The 20,000-nt window shown below is 43.7% G+C and overlaps 1 protein-coding gene across 4 annotated transcripts in view; it reads right to left on the reverse strand.

Annotated features, from left to right (window-relative positions):
* znf423 (zinc finger protein 423) overlaps nucleotides 1-20,000 on the reverse strand; it is a 163,046-nt gene that overhangs the window by 29,603 nt on the left and 113,443 nt on the right. Inside the window, exon 19 of one of the 4 annotated variants that reach the window (XM_070973119.1) lies at nucleotides 16,983-17,128. The exons of the other annotated variants lie outside the window; for them this stretch is intronic. Within the exon in view, the coding sequence (XP_070829220.1) occupies nucleotides 17,040-17,128 (89 nt within the window). The 3' untranslated portion in view covers nucleotides 16,983-17,039. Of the gene's footprint in view, nucleotides 1-16,982; nucleotides 17,129-20,000 lie in introns of those variants that run through there. 4 annotated transcript variants of the gene reach the window in all.

Here is a 20,000-nt window from a genome sequence, read left to right on the forward strand (position 1 = left end):
CTCTTTTCCATTTCCAACCATTTTCTGCTAATTTGCCCAAAATGAAAAAAGTAAAATACATAATAAATAAATAAATAAATAAATAAATGAAATGTACATTTCTGGACATTACTATTAAATCCTACAAAACTCAAAGAGAACCTGCATTTGAAGCAATACAAAAGTTAAATACTTATGTGCGTACATGCAACCAGCAGTCTAATATAGTGTGGCTTTTGTGTCCATCCACAGATCACTGCGAAAGCATAAAACACAAAACCTAAGCCTGACAGAGGAAGAGGAGGGAGGAAGGGAGCAGGAAAGAGGAGAGGAGCAGAGCCAATAAGAGCTCACAGCAGGATGCTAATAATGCAGCTCCAGCTGTACCAGTTAACCTGTAAACTGCCCATCTGGACCCAGAGAGACAGAGCGATTTATGGAGCGACAGACAGAGAGCGATACGAGAGCAGACGGAGATGAGAGAGATAAGCCCAAACATTTATCCTATGACACATCAGAGAAGAGTCAAAGTCTATTCATCGTTTTCAGCACTAATACACGAGTGTTTCTTCATTTCTTCTTCTTCTCTGTCACAAATTACAACACAGTCATTTCTCCTCGTGTTGCATCTGCCAAAATATTCATGGAATGAAAAAATAAAGGTAAAGAAAGAAAGAAAATAAAAAAAAAATAAGTTACATAGAAAGAGAAAGAAGAGTGAGAGCGGAAGCTCAACACATCCTCAGCTGTACTGTGGTGGACAAGTGGACGCAGACGTGCACACACACACACACACACACACACGCACACACACACACACACACACAGTAGGAGTGACCTTGGTTCAGCCTGTCTGTCCTCGCCCCCTGCCCTGGCCAGCTACATCCCCCACTGAGCCACCCTGCATGTGCTTCTCTCTCTCTCTCTCTCTCTCTCTCTCTCTCTCTCTCTCACACACACACACACCACAGTGCCATACCAGGCCGTGCCAAACCGTACCACACTGTGGTCATAGAAACAATACAATAAACAGGGTGAAACAGACCAGAATAGCAGCGTACAGGCTGAGAAGAACAGAAAAGGGAACAATATTTTTTTCATTCCAAAAATTTGCACACTTCCAAAACACACTCAACTTCAACAAAGACACCCAGCTAGCCAACTGTAACCCTCCCTAAAGCACAAGTGTATTGTCTATACACACACACACATACACACACAGAGCAGTAGCATGCTAATGAAGACAGTAAATCACTGCGAGGTCATATGTGGAAAAGCCTGCCAGATACCTGCAACCATGGCTAGAGACCTCCCTCAGCCACACACTGTGTATGTGTGTGGGTGGGTGAGCAAGAGAGATTGCGGATGCCTGTTGGCTGTAAACATAACGGCTATGAGAACACAGAGCGAGCATAGAAGAGGCACAAAATGGCAAATCATACAGCAACTATCAACAGTGAGAGACTCGACATCTTTCACTGTAAAAATTCTGTCTTCATGTTTTCAGAAACCAGCTGCAGACGAACCGTGATGGACGAGGATGGAGAGGAAGTCAACCAACCAGCAGGACAGAGGAAAACCTTTTACAACTGTTTGAAGAAAGAGAAAACATGCTCAATAACCCACGTGTTCCTCTTTTTCTTTCAGTATTTATCTTTATAGGTGTAGTCAGTAGGTGAGTTCACTGTATGTCAGTAATTCACACGACTGAAGGCGATTTATTCCATTTTGAGGTAAAAACAGGGGGCGGACACACCTCAAACGCTGAAGCCCTTGTCATATACAACCTGCATTAAGGCTCTACATTACTGCCAATGTCAGCACCTGTGTGTGTGCGTGTGTGTCCACGCTGTCCTAAGAGCTGCTAATCAAGGTAACATTGTTGTAATAAGACACCTCCTGCTGGGTGGACCAGGTAATGATCAAGCTTACGAGGAGCATAATCACGGCTGAATCACCAGGACCGAAACAAACTACCTGCTCTGAGCTGCGATCAGCTGCGTGATATTCAAAGATTACACACCAATATAAACTGATTACATTCAATTACTGTTGAATTATTTAGTCTCCTCCTCATTTCAGGTGATTGACAGAAAGCTGAGCACAACACAAAAACTAGAAAAGAGAAACTCTGATAACAATAACAGAAGCTTCATATTTGCTTTGGTGGATTACGTAGCAACAATTAATCAAACCCGGCGGGTTTGATCTTATTCATAGTGGATGAAACATAGATAATGAGAGACGGCTTTGAGATATTTCCAGCACAGCTACAACTGATTTTACCTGAGGAAACATCACAGCACCAGGTATCTAAAACTATAAAAAACTGTGACTGTCAGGGTTTAGTGCCAGTCCTAAAGAGCAAGACTTTTTCTGCACTCGTCATTTTGTACCTTCAACAGTCGCACTGGAAAAAGAGGCAGAGAGCAAAGACACCACAGAGATACTAAACCTGCTTTTTCTTACTGTTTCTATTGTTAGAGTTATTGATCTCTTGACCTGTGAGTAAAACCCAGCTGAGCATCCAACAGTGAGTTCACCGAGGGACGTCGAAATTCAACTCGAACTTATGTGATGCAGATGAGGAATATAGAGAAAAATGTACACGCAGCAAAAAGGTATATTACAACACAAAGCAATCTGTTTGCTTTCACATCGTCAGCGACAACTTTTAGTCAGACGCAGAAATGTGCACTGTTCGCTGCAGAGACAGAAGCTACACTCACACCGAACCCTGGCAATACACTGTGATGTAATGTATAATGTAATGTGTATTTTCAATGTACTGCATGTGAACAACAATAACAGCTTCACGTTCCAACACACACAAGCGACACAAAAACACAAACACACTTCTCCCTTCTGTCAGCGTCAAATACAAACAAATAAATAAATGAACACAAGTTATTAATTATTCTGAGGCAGAATCAAATATACATGTGTCTGGAGATTTGTGCGCCTGTACGTGCATGTGTGTAGACTTATAAAGAGAATCCCAAAAGATAGAGGCAGAAGCAGACCAGCAGAACAACTGACAGATAAGACAGACAAAAACAATAGAGAAAAATATCTGAAGGCAGAAAAACTCACATTCACGAATGAACATTCACTTATGTTAAATACGTGTTTGACTTCGAAATACATCAATAAAGAAGGTGTAACTCAAATATTCTACTTTTTATATCAAAAATGGATTAAATGACTATGTGTGATGTGAGAGGTGTCCCTCAGCTGTATGGACAGCTTTACTGCCGCTCAGCTCATTTTACGGCACACGACATCAGCGAGCAGCCGTTCGCAGACAAAAGCTACGATCAATTCAACGTTCACGACCTGCAAACAGGCAAAGTTAGCAACAGGCGAATAAAGTCAAGCAAAAGCAGAGCTGAAAGGAGCGAAGGCCATTGTTTGGTCAGGTGGTAATGTGCCAGTGAACCAGAAATTCATTAATGATAGTTTGACGGGGAAAGCAAACTTTAATATATTGCAGGGCGTGCACCACAGATTTAACATTTTTGAAGTTGTAAATTACTGTTTTTCATTTCATTGATTTTAATCAGTAAATTTGGGGTTTATTCCAGAAAAGGGTTAGATATATTTGGAGAGCTCTGTTAAATACTACAAAAATGCAAACTGCAGTCTCTATAAAACATAATAAGAAACAGAAAGTTTTTCTTGCTTGGATGGAAGTAAAAAAAAAAAAAAAAGGCCATTGAAAAATTTGTGTCAATATGAACATCTATTAATGTTTATAATATATAATCTTTTAAGATGCGTTCATTTTTTATTCCACTCTTATGTATATACTTATTGGTTTTAATTTGCATGCACTTGTTACACTATATCCACTTTATTGGTGCTGCTGTAAACTGGAATTTCCCCTTGCGAGACTAATAAAGGAATACTGAATTATCATGTGTTGTTATACGTACTCTACAGCAAATGTTTATATAATACTTTGAATCTGTCTTCTGCAGCTAATAAGCATGAAGAGGCTGATAGAGGCTATACGGCAGCAGCGTATGGCTTAAATATTCAGCCTGACGTGCACACGAAAATGCACATCCATACACACACATAGACAAGCGCTCAGTTAAACAGTCCTCAAGTCTACTTAAGAGAGTTCACATGCAGAGCAAAGCCGCCGCTGGGAATCACACTTAGGCTCTTCTCTCACTCATCAGCTCTGTCTCAGTTTCACAAACAGCCAGACATGCAAGAACGCACAGACGCGTTTCTATCCACAAAAACCTCCGACAGTCACGATGTTTCATCCACGGCCATTCTGTCTCTGTCAAGGCTTCAGGTCACGGCATTACCTTTATTATCATTACATCTGACACCGCTTCTTGTGTGTTAATGTGTGTGTATCTACAATGTGTCCCGAGAGGCTTAAGAAGGGGAAGTGAGATTCAAAGACCACCTGCCAGGATGCTGAATCAATATTAATAAATGCTCATACGCACACACACTTCCAACAAAGAGATGTCAGCGCATTGGTTAGAGGGCATTGTTTCATTGTCTCTGTGGTGCTCTCCTCTCTCCATCACACTCTCTTCTTTCTCCACAGCTACTCTGCATCTCTCTCTCTCTCTCTCTCTCTCTTTTTGACAGTACGTTTTTTTATTGACATCATGAGTTTCATGCATGAACCACTTGGCAGAAACTGGTTTGTCTTGGATGTTTTTTCAGGATCTAGTAGACTCTAGTGGAGCCTGTGAATGTGGAAATTTAATTGTGTGGTGTTCCCTGATGTTGTCTATGACTTTTTCTATACTTACTGTGAAGTGTATCAGATTATAGTCTAGACCAGGGGTGGAAAACCTCTGGCCTCCAGGCCATATATGGCCTGCGAGATGGTTTGATCCACTTTGCAAGGCAGTTCGTAGATACAAAAAAACAAATCCCCAGACAGCAATTACTTTTTTAAGTGACAAAAGTACATAAAGTTATACACTAAAAAATACTTTCCAAGTGGTTCCTGTGGGCAACATGTACTGGTCACAGCAAATGGCAAGAATATTTCAGTAGATGCAGAAGTAAAGGCCAACCAGTGTGCCTCAGTGAAGCACTCACAGAGCACCATTACGGCCTGAGACATGCTAAACTGGATGAGTTGCAAATAAAAAAAACAATCTGGAGTGGAGTTTGGGTGCCTGACAAGCAGCTTTCAGACCGTGTAATGCAGGTAAGATTTGTTGTGAGTGGGCTAAAGAGGCTGAAACCTCCTTTGTGAAGGACAGCCTTGCTGCTCCTGCAGAGCTGTTAGCCCCAGACAAAGTAAAACTGTCTCAGTGTCAGTTTGTCAGGAATAATTCAGAGATGAAGGAAAACCTGACGCGAAAACTCTGACAGCAAGTGTCTCTCACATTCCTCTCAGAGCTGGACCTCAAGCTCAAATTATTCGAAGGGGCATTAATAAAGCTGTTTCAAGTGCAACTGGAAAGAGAAAACACTGCGTGCTCCTACTCTACAAACACCTACGATGACGTCTGAAGATGCTGGCGAGTGTGGAAACATCCTCCGGCATTTGGTGAGAGGTATCAGGCCTTGAAAAGTAAAAACAAAGAGACTGAACATTTTTTTTTTAGATGATTTAATGTTGAACCAGCTGATGTGCCTGTCAGCCTTCAACAGGAAAACATTGAGTCGCAAAGCAACGACCTATCATCGTGAGCAGTTCTTTTCAAAACTGACTCTTACAAAGACAATTCAAAAACAATTTGGTAAGGCACTTGAACGATGTTATAAGACTTGTAATGGCCTGTGATAGCAAAGGGCTCCCTCTGATCTAGATGTCTCTGAAAATCTCATAGATTGCAGTTTGCATTGGGTAATCTAATCTTCATCCCACTGTCTTTTTAAGGTGATCAATGTCTGATGGTCGGGGTGGGTAAAAGCTGCTGTTCATGGTTTCAGTGGACTCTTCATCATTACCAGTTGCTTGTTTCTCTATAGTCACTATTCGATGTCCACAGTAAGGACCACACTATCTGATGCTGGGAAGCATCATGTATTTCCATGTAGGCATTGGAGGACAAGCAGACAGACAGTTCAGTCTTGTTCATGTAACGTCTCACTCTCATTCACTCACTGCAGATCAGCCTCGAACAGGTTTGGTCTGACAAAATATTAGAACATAATAATTACTTGATAATGAAACAAAACTCTTTATTTAAAGTGTGACTATTAGAGCTGCAACTAATGAATATTTTGTCATCACTGTGATTAATCAATTATCAATCATATAAAAATAAAATACAACATTTTTTTATTTCCAGTGTCTCAAAAAAAACAAACTTAGTCTTTTATGTGTTGTACAATGCTCTTTTAAACAACAGACGCGGCAATTATTTCAGGTTATTTAAGCTTTAAAACAGCTATATGAGGGGAGTTAGCTTTCTCAAACACCAGCTTCAAAATGACCTCATCAGCCCAAAATGGACAGAAAACCGACAGAGGACATTTCTGTGCGCCTTTACATGTACATATTGGAACATGTAATCATGCATTTCTCTTCTGCACCGTTAGCCTCTGCAGAGCATGACTGAACTAACCTGCTCTGTCTGCATCACATGAAAAGCAAACAGGTTGAGAAACAGCCAACAATCAGCTCACTCTGTCGAGCTGATGTGGCCAACATCTGTGTGCCTACTGCTCAGGGAGGTGATACTTAGGTCCTTTGTTCAATGCAGTGGTGTTAGCGATTATGGTTTGATGTGAACAACACATATTTGCATTAACTGGAATGCATGCACACACACACACACACACACACACACACAAGTGAAAATAATTGACTAATTTGTAAGTACACAACAGCTGGAGTTGGAAGCACACCATCTACCCCAGCCGTACGTACAAAGCCTTTACTAATTGCCTCTCCACCCAACCATGCTTGACCAAACATTGTCTCATGGCTGACTTCATAGCAGAGACCGTGTGTGTGTGTGTGTGTGTGTGTGTGTGTGTGTGTGTGTGTGTGTGCTGTACTGTCATTTCATTGTTGTCTGTTCTCTTTGTCCTTTGTCACTCTCAACATTCATTAACATCAAAATAACATCTGTCAACTTCTGTACAAATACACCTGGCAGACACAGCTGATGTCTGGACACTCAGACACACACAGAGACACACACAGACACACACGAAAGAGTAAAAGCCTATCATTTTACCACAAAGTGTGTGTGTGTGTGTGTGTGTGTGTGTGTGTGTGTGTGTGTGTGTGTGTGTGTGTGTGTGTGTGTTGGGGGGGGGGGTGTACATCTGGGTATTGAATGCTCTCTCTTCCAGATGTGTTTTTTTTTTTACCACTGCAGGTCGTATCACACCTGGACACCTCAGAGACATACAGAGACATCAGAGACACATACACACAAACAAAAATAAGTCCATGTCACCAAAGTCTATGTCACCAATAAACAACCAAATTCAGACAGTCTCACAAATTTTAGGCAATGCAGTGACTTCATACAGGCTGAAGATGTTTGTGAGTGCGTGGCGTCCGTGTGGAGAGGCTGCTCGTGCGGATGTGTGGATAATAAATGGGAAGATGCAATGAAAACATCATCACTGTAAACATCCACTGCTGAGGAAATGACTTGATTTCTAAATAGAAATAGAAATGCCTTCCCCTTCTCCCATCTTTCTTTAATCACACATAAGTGCACAAGGGAAGCGAGCACTACCTGTGTGGCCCCAGGAAATGGGGCTGAAGACCCTCCTAATGACTTAATTGAGCTAATTAATAATGATAACACATCCAATCAGCGCACTGGCTTCCTGAAGGCTCTTGTTAGGAGCTAATTAAAGAACCAATCACAGCAGGAAAGGTGATGGTGCTGTGTCGCAGTAATGGGGCAAAAACGACAAAACACACCGCAACCGTTCTCTGCAACACCTTGATTCCATTTTAGCTTACAAGGTCTTTTGGAAACAACACAAGTACACACAAGTACTTAAAGAACATAGCAACAGGGAACCTGAGAAAAGAGCGATGTAACACTGAAGATCTACAGTGTGGATACTTCAACAGTACAGTGGGTTGAATGTCTGATATTAATTTCAAATGAATGACTGATGAATGTATGATTTTGCAGTGAAGTTAAGACAAAAAATTTAAATTTTGTCTGTTACTGGAACGAGGTACAATTCTCTATAATGTATATTTTTAGTACAATTGGCATGATTGGTACTCCTATATTTTTCCTGCGTTCTCTCCACCTCTGTCCTCTCTGTACCCATCCCTCCCTCCCTCCCTCGTCTCTCCCTCCCTCCCTCGTCTCTCCCTCCTCATCTCTGTCTTCCAGGGGTAGTGTTCATGCAGCGTGGAGTCCTCTCTCCACTCTCTGTCTCTCAATCTGGGCTCACGCTGTGTCGGTTTAATTGCAACAGCACCCTTGTGAGCCAGTCGGGCACTCTGTGTGTGGGTTTCTGTGTGTGTGGAGGAGGAAAAGAAAGAGGGAAGAGATGGAAAGAAAGACCTCCTCAGAGTGTTCAAGGATAAGCAGCAGGGTGCCAGGCCACCCTCCTCTGTCCTCTTCCACCTTGTTTTCCATTTCCTCTTCACACCCTCCTCCTCTGTTGCTCCACCTTCGCTCTCCTCTTTCACTTCCATCCTTCTTTTCCCACTTCGTCCTGACTGCTCCTTCTTGCTTACCTTCTCCATCCAACTGCACTAAAGGCTCCTCTCATCATCTTGCCTCCTTTGTTCTGCTCCTTCCTCCTTCCTCCTCCCCCTCCATCTCTCGCTACCCCCCACCATCACTCACATACCACCACTGTATCTTTTCCCGCTCTCTTGTCTGACTCACCCCTCTCTATTCCATCAATTGCCCCCCTGGAGCCCCACCCCTGTCCTGCTCGTACCTCCCAGGATGCCCATGGAGACTTCCTTTCAGAGCTCCTTGCTCCTCACTCCTCTCTTTGATCAGCTGTCAAATATCACTCACTCCACTCCTCTTCCTCTTCTGCACCCCCCGAGAAGCGCGTGCACACACACACACACACGTATTGGCACATGCACACTTCTAAGTGTATGTGCCAATGACCACACACATAGCAGACAGTAACTGGAGGCTTGATACATGCATGTGTCTTCACCTGTCTGTCTGCATTTAATACAAGCTGATGAAAAGCGGCCTGTTCAATCACACACACACACACACACACACACACACACACACACACACACACACACACACAGAGGAAAATGTTAAGGAGACATTTGGTAAACATGGGTGGCACCCGTACACACACACAGACTACAGATATCTCTCCATAACTCACACACAGTTCATGATGATTGAGAGCTGGTGTTTCCCACTTAATGACGGCAAAACACTCGCCCACTCCATCTGTCTGTCAGCACTGCTGTGTGCGTGTGGTCATGTCAGTGTGTGCACATTCGGTTTATTAATTCATTCATTTTCCTAATGCCGTGCAGCTGGAGAGACGGAGAAAGAGAAATGACGGGCGTAAAGGAGGAGAGTGTTCGGATGAGAGGGGGAAAGGGTGAAGAGATGTAACGAGACAGAGAGGGAGACGATGAAATGCAGACAAAGGGCATGACAGCGATATGAATGTGTGGTGAAAAGCTGAGGTAATGTTGTTTAATCACCTCAGCTTCTGCTGCTGTTTCTACGCGCACTTGTCTAAATGATTAGTCACCAGCCAGTAAAGCCACTGGCTTACTGGAAGGCAACAATAAAATAAATCACAAACACCACTGACCAAACACTTGATTTAGAATTTCCATCATCTTAGTGAGTCAACAGCAGGAGAATTCATCACCAGCTGCTTCACAGTGAAGCAGGTTTTGGCCCCCACAGGCGTATGATACAAGAACAATGATCTCAAGGCAAACTGCAACTTCTTCTACATCACCCTACCAGAGGGCATGTGTTGTTAAAAACTCTGGATGAGGGCATATCTGTGCCTAACAGCACAGTCTAACTTGGCTGAAACATTACTTCTGCCGCTAATAAAAGCCTGTCATCACCTCACCATCTGTTTTTGCATTCTTTTTGCAGAAACAAGCATTTCACACACAGGCCACAAAATTCTGCTTATCCCAAAAGTGATTTTAAATGATGTTATTGTTAACCACACAAAATAAAATCTCTATTCTACTCTAGTGATTATTGTTAGAGCACTTCATCTTTAACTATCTTCTTCCACTTACAGACTGTAAAACTATTCCTGAAATGCAAACAGGGTTTCCAAGTCAACAAAGCAGGGGCCTGGTCCCTGTTGCCCAGCTCCATAGAGCTGCTGCGATGCTAACACGCTAACACATACTGTATAAGGCAGAGGAAGACCCCCAGAGCTCAGCCTCCTGTGTGAAACAGGTAAATGAAAAAATACAGTCAGAAGATGAAAAGCAACACGAGGAACGTACGTAGAAAAATTATGAGGGGGAGTGAATAAAGTGTGAAAGCTGCCAGAGAAACAAGCAAAAGAGAAATTAAATGGCAAACGAAGAGACACTGAGGAGGGGGGAGAGACGCAGAGGTGAAGGAGCAATGAAGGGCCCCCTCGGGGCGGGTGGGGCAGATCCATTCAAAACATAGTAGGGGTGCATTCTTCCATCTCTCTGTGTCTGGCCTATAACTCTTCAGTCACACACCGTCCACACCAGGAGATGAGCACCAATAAACTGAGGAATGTGTGTGTGTGCGTGTGTGTGTGTGTGTGTGTGTGTGTGTGTGTGTGTGTGTGTGTGCTGTTTATGGGCGAGAGTGCTCATTCATGTTGGACATTACAGTGTTTGTATAAATGGCTGTGGGAGTGTGTTTGTCCATTTTGTGGGTGCAGGTGGGCTGCGCTTCAAATTGTGTGTGTGTGTGTGTGTGTGTGTGTGTGTGCGTGTGAGCAGTCCCATGTGAGTTAGCTTATTTCTTCTATGTGTTTTCCACTGGGTTTTTTCCCTTTTGTGTGTACAGTACGACTGTGTGGGTGTATTTCAGAGGCAGGAGACAGAAAAGTCTGTTTAATCCACAGCAGCCTGGATGCACCAGCACAGCATGCTAACACAACTATTACATACATACACACACACACACACACACACACACACACACACACACACACACACTGTGTGACAGAGAGGGAGAGAAACACACCAGCACCAGTGTGTTTGTGTAGCTAAGGGAAAACTGCCTCAGTACCACACATGGGTTATCCATCCATCAGCTGACAGAGAGCGGGATCGAGCGAGGAAAGACTGTAGGAGAGATGGGTAAATGCTCGGGGAGAGGGATGCATGCTCTGAAGGATGGAAGAGACCGGACGAGAGAGTGTGAGTTCATTCTTCTCATCACACATTCACTCTCCCTCTTTCTCTCTCTCACACACACACACGCATGCACAGACACACGACTGCACACACACCCACGTTAAAAATATTATCAATATGTACTGAACCAAAAATAAGCCATTGCTCTCCGTGTAAAATGACGCCCTGTAAAGGTGTCAGCTGTTCAGCGAGTGTGATCAAAGCAGCATCAGCCAGCCAGACGTGCTCTCAGCACACTTTAGATTGTGATAAACGTTAGATTTTTTCCATTTTCTGGAGCCATGATGTAATTTCCGGGGTTTCGGAGAGTGGCGCAGCCTGTCCAGCTCGAGGACGTCGGTTTGACTTTGACATTGGTGTGGACATGACGTCAGTCCACAACATGCGCCCATTCAAGGCTCATTTGAAACACACACTGATGAGCCATTGTTGTACAGGACATCATAAGCCTAACATTTGTCACTACGAGTCATTATTGGACGTCACCTGTGTCACCTGTGTCTCTCCACCTGCCGCTCCACCTGTGTCGATGCAGCTTCAAGACTGGGTTGCATCTGGCCTTTAAGTGCCTTAACCCTAATCCAAGTGTTCACCCTAAAATTCCCACAATGTGAACACACACACACACACACACACACACACACACACACACACACACACACACACACACACTCTTACACTTGTGAGAACCTTCACTGACACAATGCATTTAATTTTTTGATTAAAATTATTACTAAGGACAGTTCAGGAGTTAATGGATATTGGCAGGGACAGTGTCTGTCACCCTTCGTCCACAGTCATAAAATCAGCGGCACATCATCACTGACACACCGTTACACCACTCACGTGTTCTGGACTTAACAGACGCGCCTCTGACACATGATGCATAACACGAATGAAAATTTGTGCATCAGTATTCACATCAGTGACGTGCGGTGAGGTTCATGACTGGTGAAAATATATGAACCCAAACAGAAGCTTATATTTCAATTTTGACCTTAATTGAAACATTTAGTTGTTTTAAAAGCTTTTAATTATGCTTTAGTAAATTCCGCACTGTTCAATGATACGATAGCAAGAAAAACAAAAGAATATTTAATGTAAGGTCAAATTCGATTTTTTAAAATTTAAATGTTTTTTATGGCTGATCTCTTTTTTTAATTAAAACTGAACACTCACTATCGCCCTCTGCGTAGGAGAGCACGCAGCGACGTGCATCACGCTGATGGAGCTCAGCACTGCCACCTATCAGTGCAGCACGGTACTGTCTGCCTCACCCGGAGCATTTTCAGCCAGCTTCCTGCGTCAGTCAGTGTGTGAGGCACAGCTCAGCGCTGCCTCACCTCGCCCTTCTCCCACGTATTTCAACAGGAAATGCGTGAATTTAGCGATTTTGAACATAGAAACATTGAAATCATACAGAAAAATGAATTTATAGAACAGTCATGAGCTTAAGTCCGAATTTCCTCCTCTTAATGAATTTATAAACCACAACAAGTTTTTTTAATTATATTTTAACAGGTGAGACGCTGCCTCCCCCGACCACACGTCACTGATTCACATCCGGTCACGTCCTTGCACTTTCACCCTGGCTGCCTCCTCCTCACTACGTTCCCATGTCACACACTGATCATTACAAAGCATTTCATTCCAACATCTAGCATTTAGGAAGCTTTATGTTTATAATGATTTTGCATGTCTTGAACACTGCAGGCTGTCAAAATGAGTTTTGACGTCCACATGAACCTGTGCATATGACACATAACGTAGTAACTAAAGTACAGGGGGACATGGGATAAGGGAATAGATTTTATTTACGTTTGCTTTTATCTTTCACCACACTGTTGTCATTTAATTGTTGCTTTGCCTTCACGGATGTCCAGTGAAATTGGTTGGGAGCCAGATTCTGGCTTATAATGGTGTGAGTGCACGGTATGCACTCCTGCTCCCCAGCGACGCCCTCTGCATGATTTCTCTCCTGCTGAACTTCTCCTTTGCTGTTCTTTCCCTTTCATTTGAACACCTTTTCCTCAAACAAGGCTTTCATTTGGGAAGGGATACTGCTTAAAAAGTGGCAGGTAAAAGCAGCAGAGAGACAGCGTATAAAGAGAGGAGTGAAAGAACAGAGGAAAGACATCCTAATGACTGTCCGACCGCCCGCTCCCTCAAAACAAAAGTGCAGAAATGGAAGGATGTGGGCAGAGGTATGGCACTGAGCCTACAGAGGGAGAGGAGAGAGCAGAGGAAGACGGGTGAGGAGGTGGAGGGTCCGAAGGTACGAACATGATGGTGACCAGGGACAATAACTGAGGAGGGGAAAGCAGAGAGAGGAACAGAGGAGATGACAGAGAGAGCGGGAGATAGAAAAGGTAAAAGGAGGATGAAACAGGAGACCCTGGCTGTCTACTGTCTGAGTGAAAAGGCAGATGAAAAGCAGGAACAAGAGGATAAATGGGTAGCATGGTGGAAAATTAAGGAAGAAAGAGGAAAAGAAGAGAGTGACTAGAAGAGAGGAGGCAGTGTGAAAGACAACGGAGAGGAAACGAGTGAGGGAGGGAGGACTGGACGATGGAAGACCTGCAACTCCTCCCTCCACTCCTACCAAGGAAAGGAGGGATCTGCTCTTCCTGGGAGGGAGGCTGGGGAGGAGAGATGAGGAGGAGCACTGAGAGAGAGGACAGTGAGTTATGGAGGGAAGACTGAGGTTAAGGCAAAACAGGTCGAGAAAAATGGAGTTTCATAGAATAACAATCACCACCTGTAATATTTTTGTATATCTGGAGTCCACATAAAAAAGATTAAACATACATGACCGAAGACAGTTTGTCAACAGCATCGTAACCACTGAACATGCAGGTCAATTCACCTGAGCTTCTGTTAAAAAGGCTTCAAACGGTCTCAGAGGCAGAGGAGAATAATCGTTTCAACAGGTGAACTAAAGCGTTTGTTCACCACTGTTTGTGTCACTTTATGAAGCAGCATCTTAAACCACAGGCTGGCAGAACGACGTGAATTTGATGACACAGAACACGGTGCTGGTTATGATGCACGCCATCGCTGTGTGTGTGCGGTGTGTCATTATGTGTTTGTAATGTATGTATGGCTTCCAAACTAAAGCTGCAGCGTGTGTGTTTTTCAAGTGAGCCGGGTCAAATGTCAAAAATATGCATGAAACAAAAAACACTGCAAAAACATATTTTTATTTACTGTGTACATCTCATTGTATCGACTGGACATCCCCCAAAAAAGACTGCTCTGAGGAAGACAAGACCTTACTCCAGAAGAAAGACATCAGCGCTCTTTTGTTTGCAAGATTTATAGCAATCTTAGAAAACTGTGGTCAGCAGCCCGGGGGGGCAGTGGGAAAATATGGAGAGAGGCAGCTGATACTGACATGACTCCCCTAATGGCTCAACCCAAGACCTCCTCATCACAGCCCCCTCTCTCACCTCCTTCACTGACTGAACTCCCCCTTCTGCTGTTCCCATGGAGCCTTTACCCGGGGTCTTCTCCCCACACAAGCTTTTCCTCTTTGTCCATTAACTCATCTGTTATCTGTGTCTCGTGTCACACACGTCCTCTATTTTACTGCTCTTGATAACTCCATACACTTTTTTCTCTCTGTCGGCACATTTTTGAAATTTCTGGTATCTGTGTGATAAAGATAACTACCCATAACCATCTTAATATCTGCTAACAACCAAACCTGCTGGAAGCAGATAAATAAAAACAACACGTTAAAAAGAGCTTCAGTAAGTTGACCAGTGAGAACTGCAGCTTCGTGTTTTTCCATTCTTCGTCTTTCCCTTCGTCTCTGCTCTCTCTGCTCCACCCTTCCACTTCCTTTACGGGGAACTGCAGCTAAAGTGCGTTCTAGGAGATGCCAGGCTTCTTTATAATCTACCAGCAGGCATTCACAGCTGCCTGTCAGCCACCCAGCAGAGACACACACACACACACACACACACACACACACTTCTGTGTGACCACAGTCATGCCACACCAACATATTGATCTCTCTCCCCCTCTCTACTCGAAACATTTTTCCCAGCATATCTCTTCATCCCTCGTTTCTCCCTCTCTTTCAATGTCATTTCTTCCCAAGTAAAAATTCAATTAGCAAATTAGTTCCAGCTCGCTAAGCGTTAAAAGTGGCCTGGGAGCACGTAAACACACACTCCACCCACAAACCCTCAGTGCACAGGTACACACACACACTCATTTATCCACTCACAGAGGAGTGTGCACATAAACGCAAACCTGCACATAAACATGTTTTGAAATAGAATCTATACATGACAGAGATGAACACATGAATATTCATGTTTCATATTTTCTTCCGCCTTCATGTAGTTTTGGTGTACAGAGAGAAAGAGAGGGCGAGAAATAAGCAAACCGAGCAGGAAGAGACATTTAAATGACGGGACTGTAAAACAAAACACCCACAACTGAGCATCGAGTGCCTTCCAACCCCTCCCACAGACGAGTGGAGTATTTACAAATGTGTGCATGCATCTGCGCACGCACACACGCATGCACGAACGCAGCACTGAAGTACAGCTGAGCTGGTTAAAAGCGAGCCATCGTGGTCTTTAAGAATTAAAACGCACAAGCTGGAGTGCTCAGTGGTGTGTTTTGACAGTGTGTGATGACCGTGGGTAAAGCACTTAAGCTGCTGTAATTAGCCTGAACGCCGCGTCGACAGAAGATGATTCCTTTCATTCCCTCACTTCACAAAGCGGCATGACACACCAAGACACACGGACACAAGGCAATATACACACCACTGATATGTGTGTTATGCCCAAGAATGCACCCACACCAGCATAAAAGACACCGAGAGACAGGCCAGCACACACACACACGCACACATGCACGCACACACACAGCATGGGGGGAGTCACAACAAGTTACAAGCAGACAAAAAGCAGCTTGGTCTCCATTATCTGCCAAGTGTTGACTGTATGAAGCAGAAATACATGCCTCTCTCTGTAATCCACCTGTCTCTCTCCTCTCTTTGTCTGTCCGTCCGTCTGTCTCTCTGTGTGGACTTTGGACATGTGTGTGTAACAGACTGAACATAGAGACTGAAAGAAGGCAGACTGCGATATGTTCAACCCTTTGGTATTCCAAAACTTCTTATTTTGATGATCATTAAGGACGCGCAGTTGTTGCAGGAGGGTTTTGCGCTGTATTTCACGTCAATCAAACACATGCGTTTGAGTGTCTGTAGGTGGCGCTCTCCTCTGGCTTTTCAGCCTTCACGGCTTACATTAACTCCCCGCTTCTTCTTCCAGTCTGACACTGGGTGTTGACCAATAAAAGCTTTCATGAACCGGGTATGAACGCTGAATCAGCATTGCGTGAAAGCAATTTGCGAAATACATCAATTTACATTGTTTGAAATTGTTAAAGACTTTTTAGAGACGCTGTGAGAAGGAGCCATAAAACATGCAAAGACAAACAAGAATAGAGCCAAAAACAGTGAAGGACAAACATTCTAGCACAGGTTAAAAGTCAAAGACTTGTGAGGAGGAGGGAAAGACAGCTAGCGAAAAACTGAAAGAATAACAGAGAGCGAGAAGGAGAGGGTGTCGGTGGAGACGAGCCAGGGCCGAACAAAGAACTACAGTACGACTCCACCGGCCTTACAGCTGCTCTCTGCACACACTCCCTGGGCTCTGGCTCTGGGTATGCGGTGTGTGCATGTATGTGTGCATGTGCATGTGTGTGTGTGAATGTGTGCACATATGCGCATGTGTCAGTGTGCTGCTGTGAGGGTCCCCATAGGTGTCCACCCTTTCAGCAGTTGGACTGCCAACTCATAAACCCCCCAACCTCCAGCTCCTCCTGCAGAGAAGAGAAAGGGAGGGGAGGGAGTGAGAGGAGGAGCTCAGAGGAGGAGAGTGGAGACAAAAAAGAGCGCATTAGGGAGACATGCAGAGACGTTTGTACACACTCAGAGCAACAACTGCTCATATGAAGACCAACGTGTAGGAGGCGCGGACTTCTTTTATCCTGTACAGGCAAGATTTTGGGGAGGGTTCTTGTAATTCGATGATTAGCTCGTTAGGATCTTGACACTCTGAACTAGCTTGGTGCATAATGGCAAAGCAAGTTAATAAATCATTTTTGCCACCTGCTGTCAGAAAAACTTTGCTGAGGTCAGTTTGAGAAGAAGAGGAGAGTCTTCACCACGGGGTTCACGCAGCTGATGGAAACGCAGTTATGAGCACTAAACATGTCATCACTGGGATTTCCCAAAATTACTGTGCCTTTCATCATCAACTGCCCAAGTTTCTGCAAGATCAAGGTAATCAGTGAGGTGCTGTTACTCGTGAGGCAAACAAATGCGTGTTTGTAATGAAAGCTAGGTCAGGTTAAGTTTCATAAGGCTTCCTCTGGAGCACCAGGACGTGACAACTCATTTTAGGAAGCAGAAATTTGCTTTGAAGGCGGATATTCGACAAAGATTCATTCTGGATCGAACAGCATCTCCTGACTCAGTGTCAGCCAGTGTAAGAGGATGTTAGCTCGACTCGAGCCCTTGTGCTCAACCACAGGGGCATCAGTAGGCACCATCAACAAGTTACTGTTTGAGTGACACACAACCAACCTTACTTTCAATGTTTTTATGTTGCTGACTGGCCCATATTAGTGAAAACTATGATATAAAAATGATCCAAAATTGATCTCGAGCATACCTTTTTTTGATTGCCTATATGTAATGAATTTATTTCACGTAATTTTCGAATGGATAATATTTGCAGTTTTTTTCATTAGCTTCAACGTCATGTGACTCCATACTAAGCATTATTACTACACTGGACAAATAGGACACCATCCCTTCGATGTCATGTGAGGAAACGTGAGCCTTTTTGTTCTTTTCTGTCCCTTTTCTTTGTCTGCCCTCAAGTCGTTTTGACGTCGTCACGGTTACGTGCCGGCACGCTCGTGAACCGTGTCCAGCTTGCGTTCTGTGTACGTTCTCCAGCCTTTTCCACTCGAGTCTCAATAAAAATCCAGGGCAAATCCTTTTTTTATAACCTTTCCTAAATATGAGATGAGAAGATCCGTTTCTCAACCAGAGACAAAATTATTCCCTTCACACCATCTGTCATCACAAAAATCCTTTCTCTCACACTTAGAAGAGGAGAAAATCTTTCCAATGCTTTGATTCATTAAAGACAAGATTATAGAGAGATTATAATAGTGTCAGACAACAGAGTTTGGTAAAAACACGCAAGTCCAAAAATCAAGTTTTCCTCATTTTACAATTTACTAAAAGAATTTAGATTGACAAAAAAATATAAAAAGTAGTGTTAACTCACAGCACAGCAGAACGATTAATAAGATTAAAAACAGGAAATTACTGTTATCATGTCAAAGCAGTACAGTAAAATTACAGCACAGATCATAGAAGTCAAAAAAAGATTGTTTCATCACGAAATGTGTTTCATTAATCAGCAGCTACCATCTCGACCATCACACACACACACACACACACACACACACACACACACACACACACACACACACACACACACACACACACACACACACACACACACACACACACACACACACACAGGATCCCCTGCTGCTGTAATTAAAGGTGTCCTTGACAATGAGATAGATTTCTTTCACACTACTTGACCCTTCAACATCAGTCGTCCCATTTAAACACACACACCCCTTCACACGTCAATGGTTTCGTGGTCCATGTGGTCAGTCCACCAACACACACACCAACACACACACACACACACGCAGTATGCACCTGCCTGTTCTCTGTTTAACAGGTAACGATTCGGAACACACACATGCACTTGAGCAAATAGAACAATGATCTGAAACGCCCTCAAAATCCACAACCGACCACCTCAAGAGGTGCAAGCTGAAGGTTCTGCCATGGCCCTCATGTTCCCCCAAACTAAACTGTGGATGGACCTCAAAAGCGCAAAAAAGTGCATGTAAAACGGTCCAAGAAACTAGACACAGCTTCTGCAAGAAAGAAAGCAGAAAATCCCTCAAACAGGAAGTGAAAACTCTCAGCTGGCTACAAAAGGCCTTTAGAAACTGACATACTTGTGTTACTTGGTGTGTACTGAACATGCAGGACGCCCAAGACTTTAAGTACATTTTGCACTTTTACTCAAGCAGAATTTTGAAACGTGCTCATAATTCTGTCAAACTGCTGAACACTAAAAAAATCACAACATCTTAACTGCAAACTGTTCTGCACAGTTTTGGATCTGCTCTTCATATTTTCAGTCATGAAAACCTCTGGAAGCTCTGTCTTCTGCAGTGAGTGTGTTTGTGTTCCAGGCCATGTCTCTACATTAAGCTTAGTGCTACTGCAGCGCACTGGGACTGCTGTTAGTACTCAATCTGTATGCACAGTGTGTGTGTGAGTGTGTGTGTGTGTGTGTGTGTGTGTGTGTGAGTGTGTGTGTTTGAGTGTGTGTGTCAGGCAGAAAGTGTGTATGAGAGTGACAGACGGAGAAAATGAGAGAATGAAAGAGAGAGAGGTGGTGAGTTGTGTGTATCTGGAGTGTGCATCTACATCTTTGTGTGTATGGTTGTGTATGTGTGCGTGTGTGTGTACATGTGTACATTTGGTCCAGGTGCTGGGACCTGTGTGTGTCCCTGGGCAGGGAATGCAGGGGTCCCAGACTCTCCTCTGCTTCCTGCTAACAAGACAAACACACACCCCGACACA

This window comes from Chaetodon trifascialis, chromosome 10 (assembly GCF_039877785.1).
Source record: "Chaetodon trifascialis isolate fChaTrf1 chromosome 10, fChaTrf1.hap1, whole genome shotgun sequence".
Lineage (NCBI taxonomy): Eukaryota > Metazoa > Chordata > Actinopteri > Chaetodontiformes > Chaetodontidae > Chaetodon > Chaetodon trifascialis.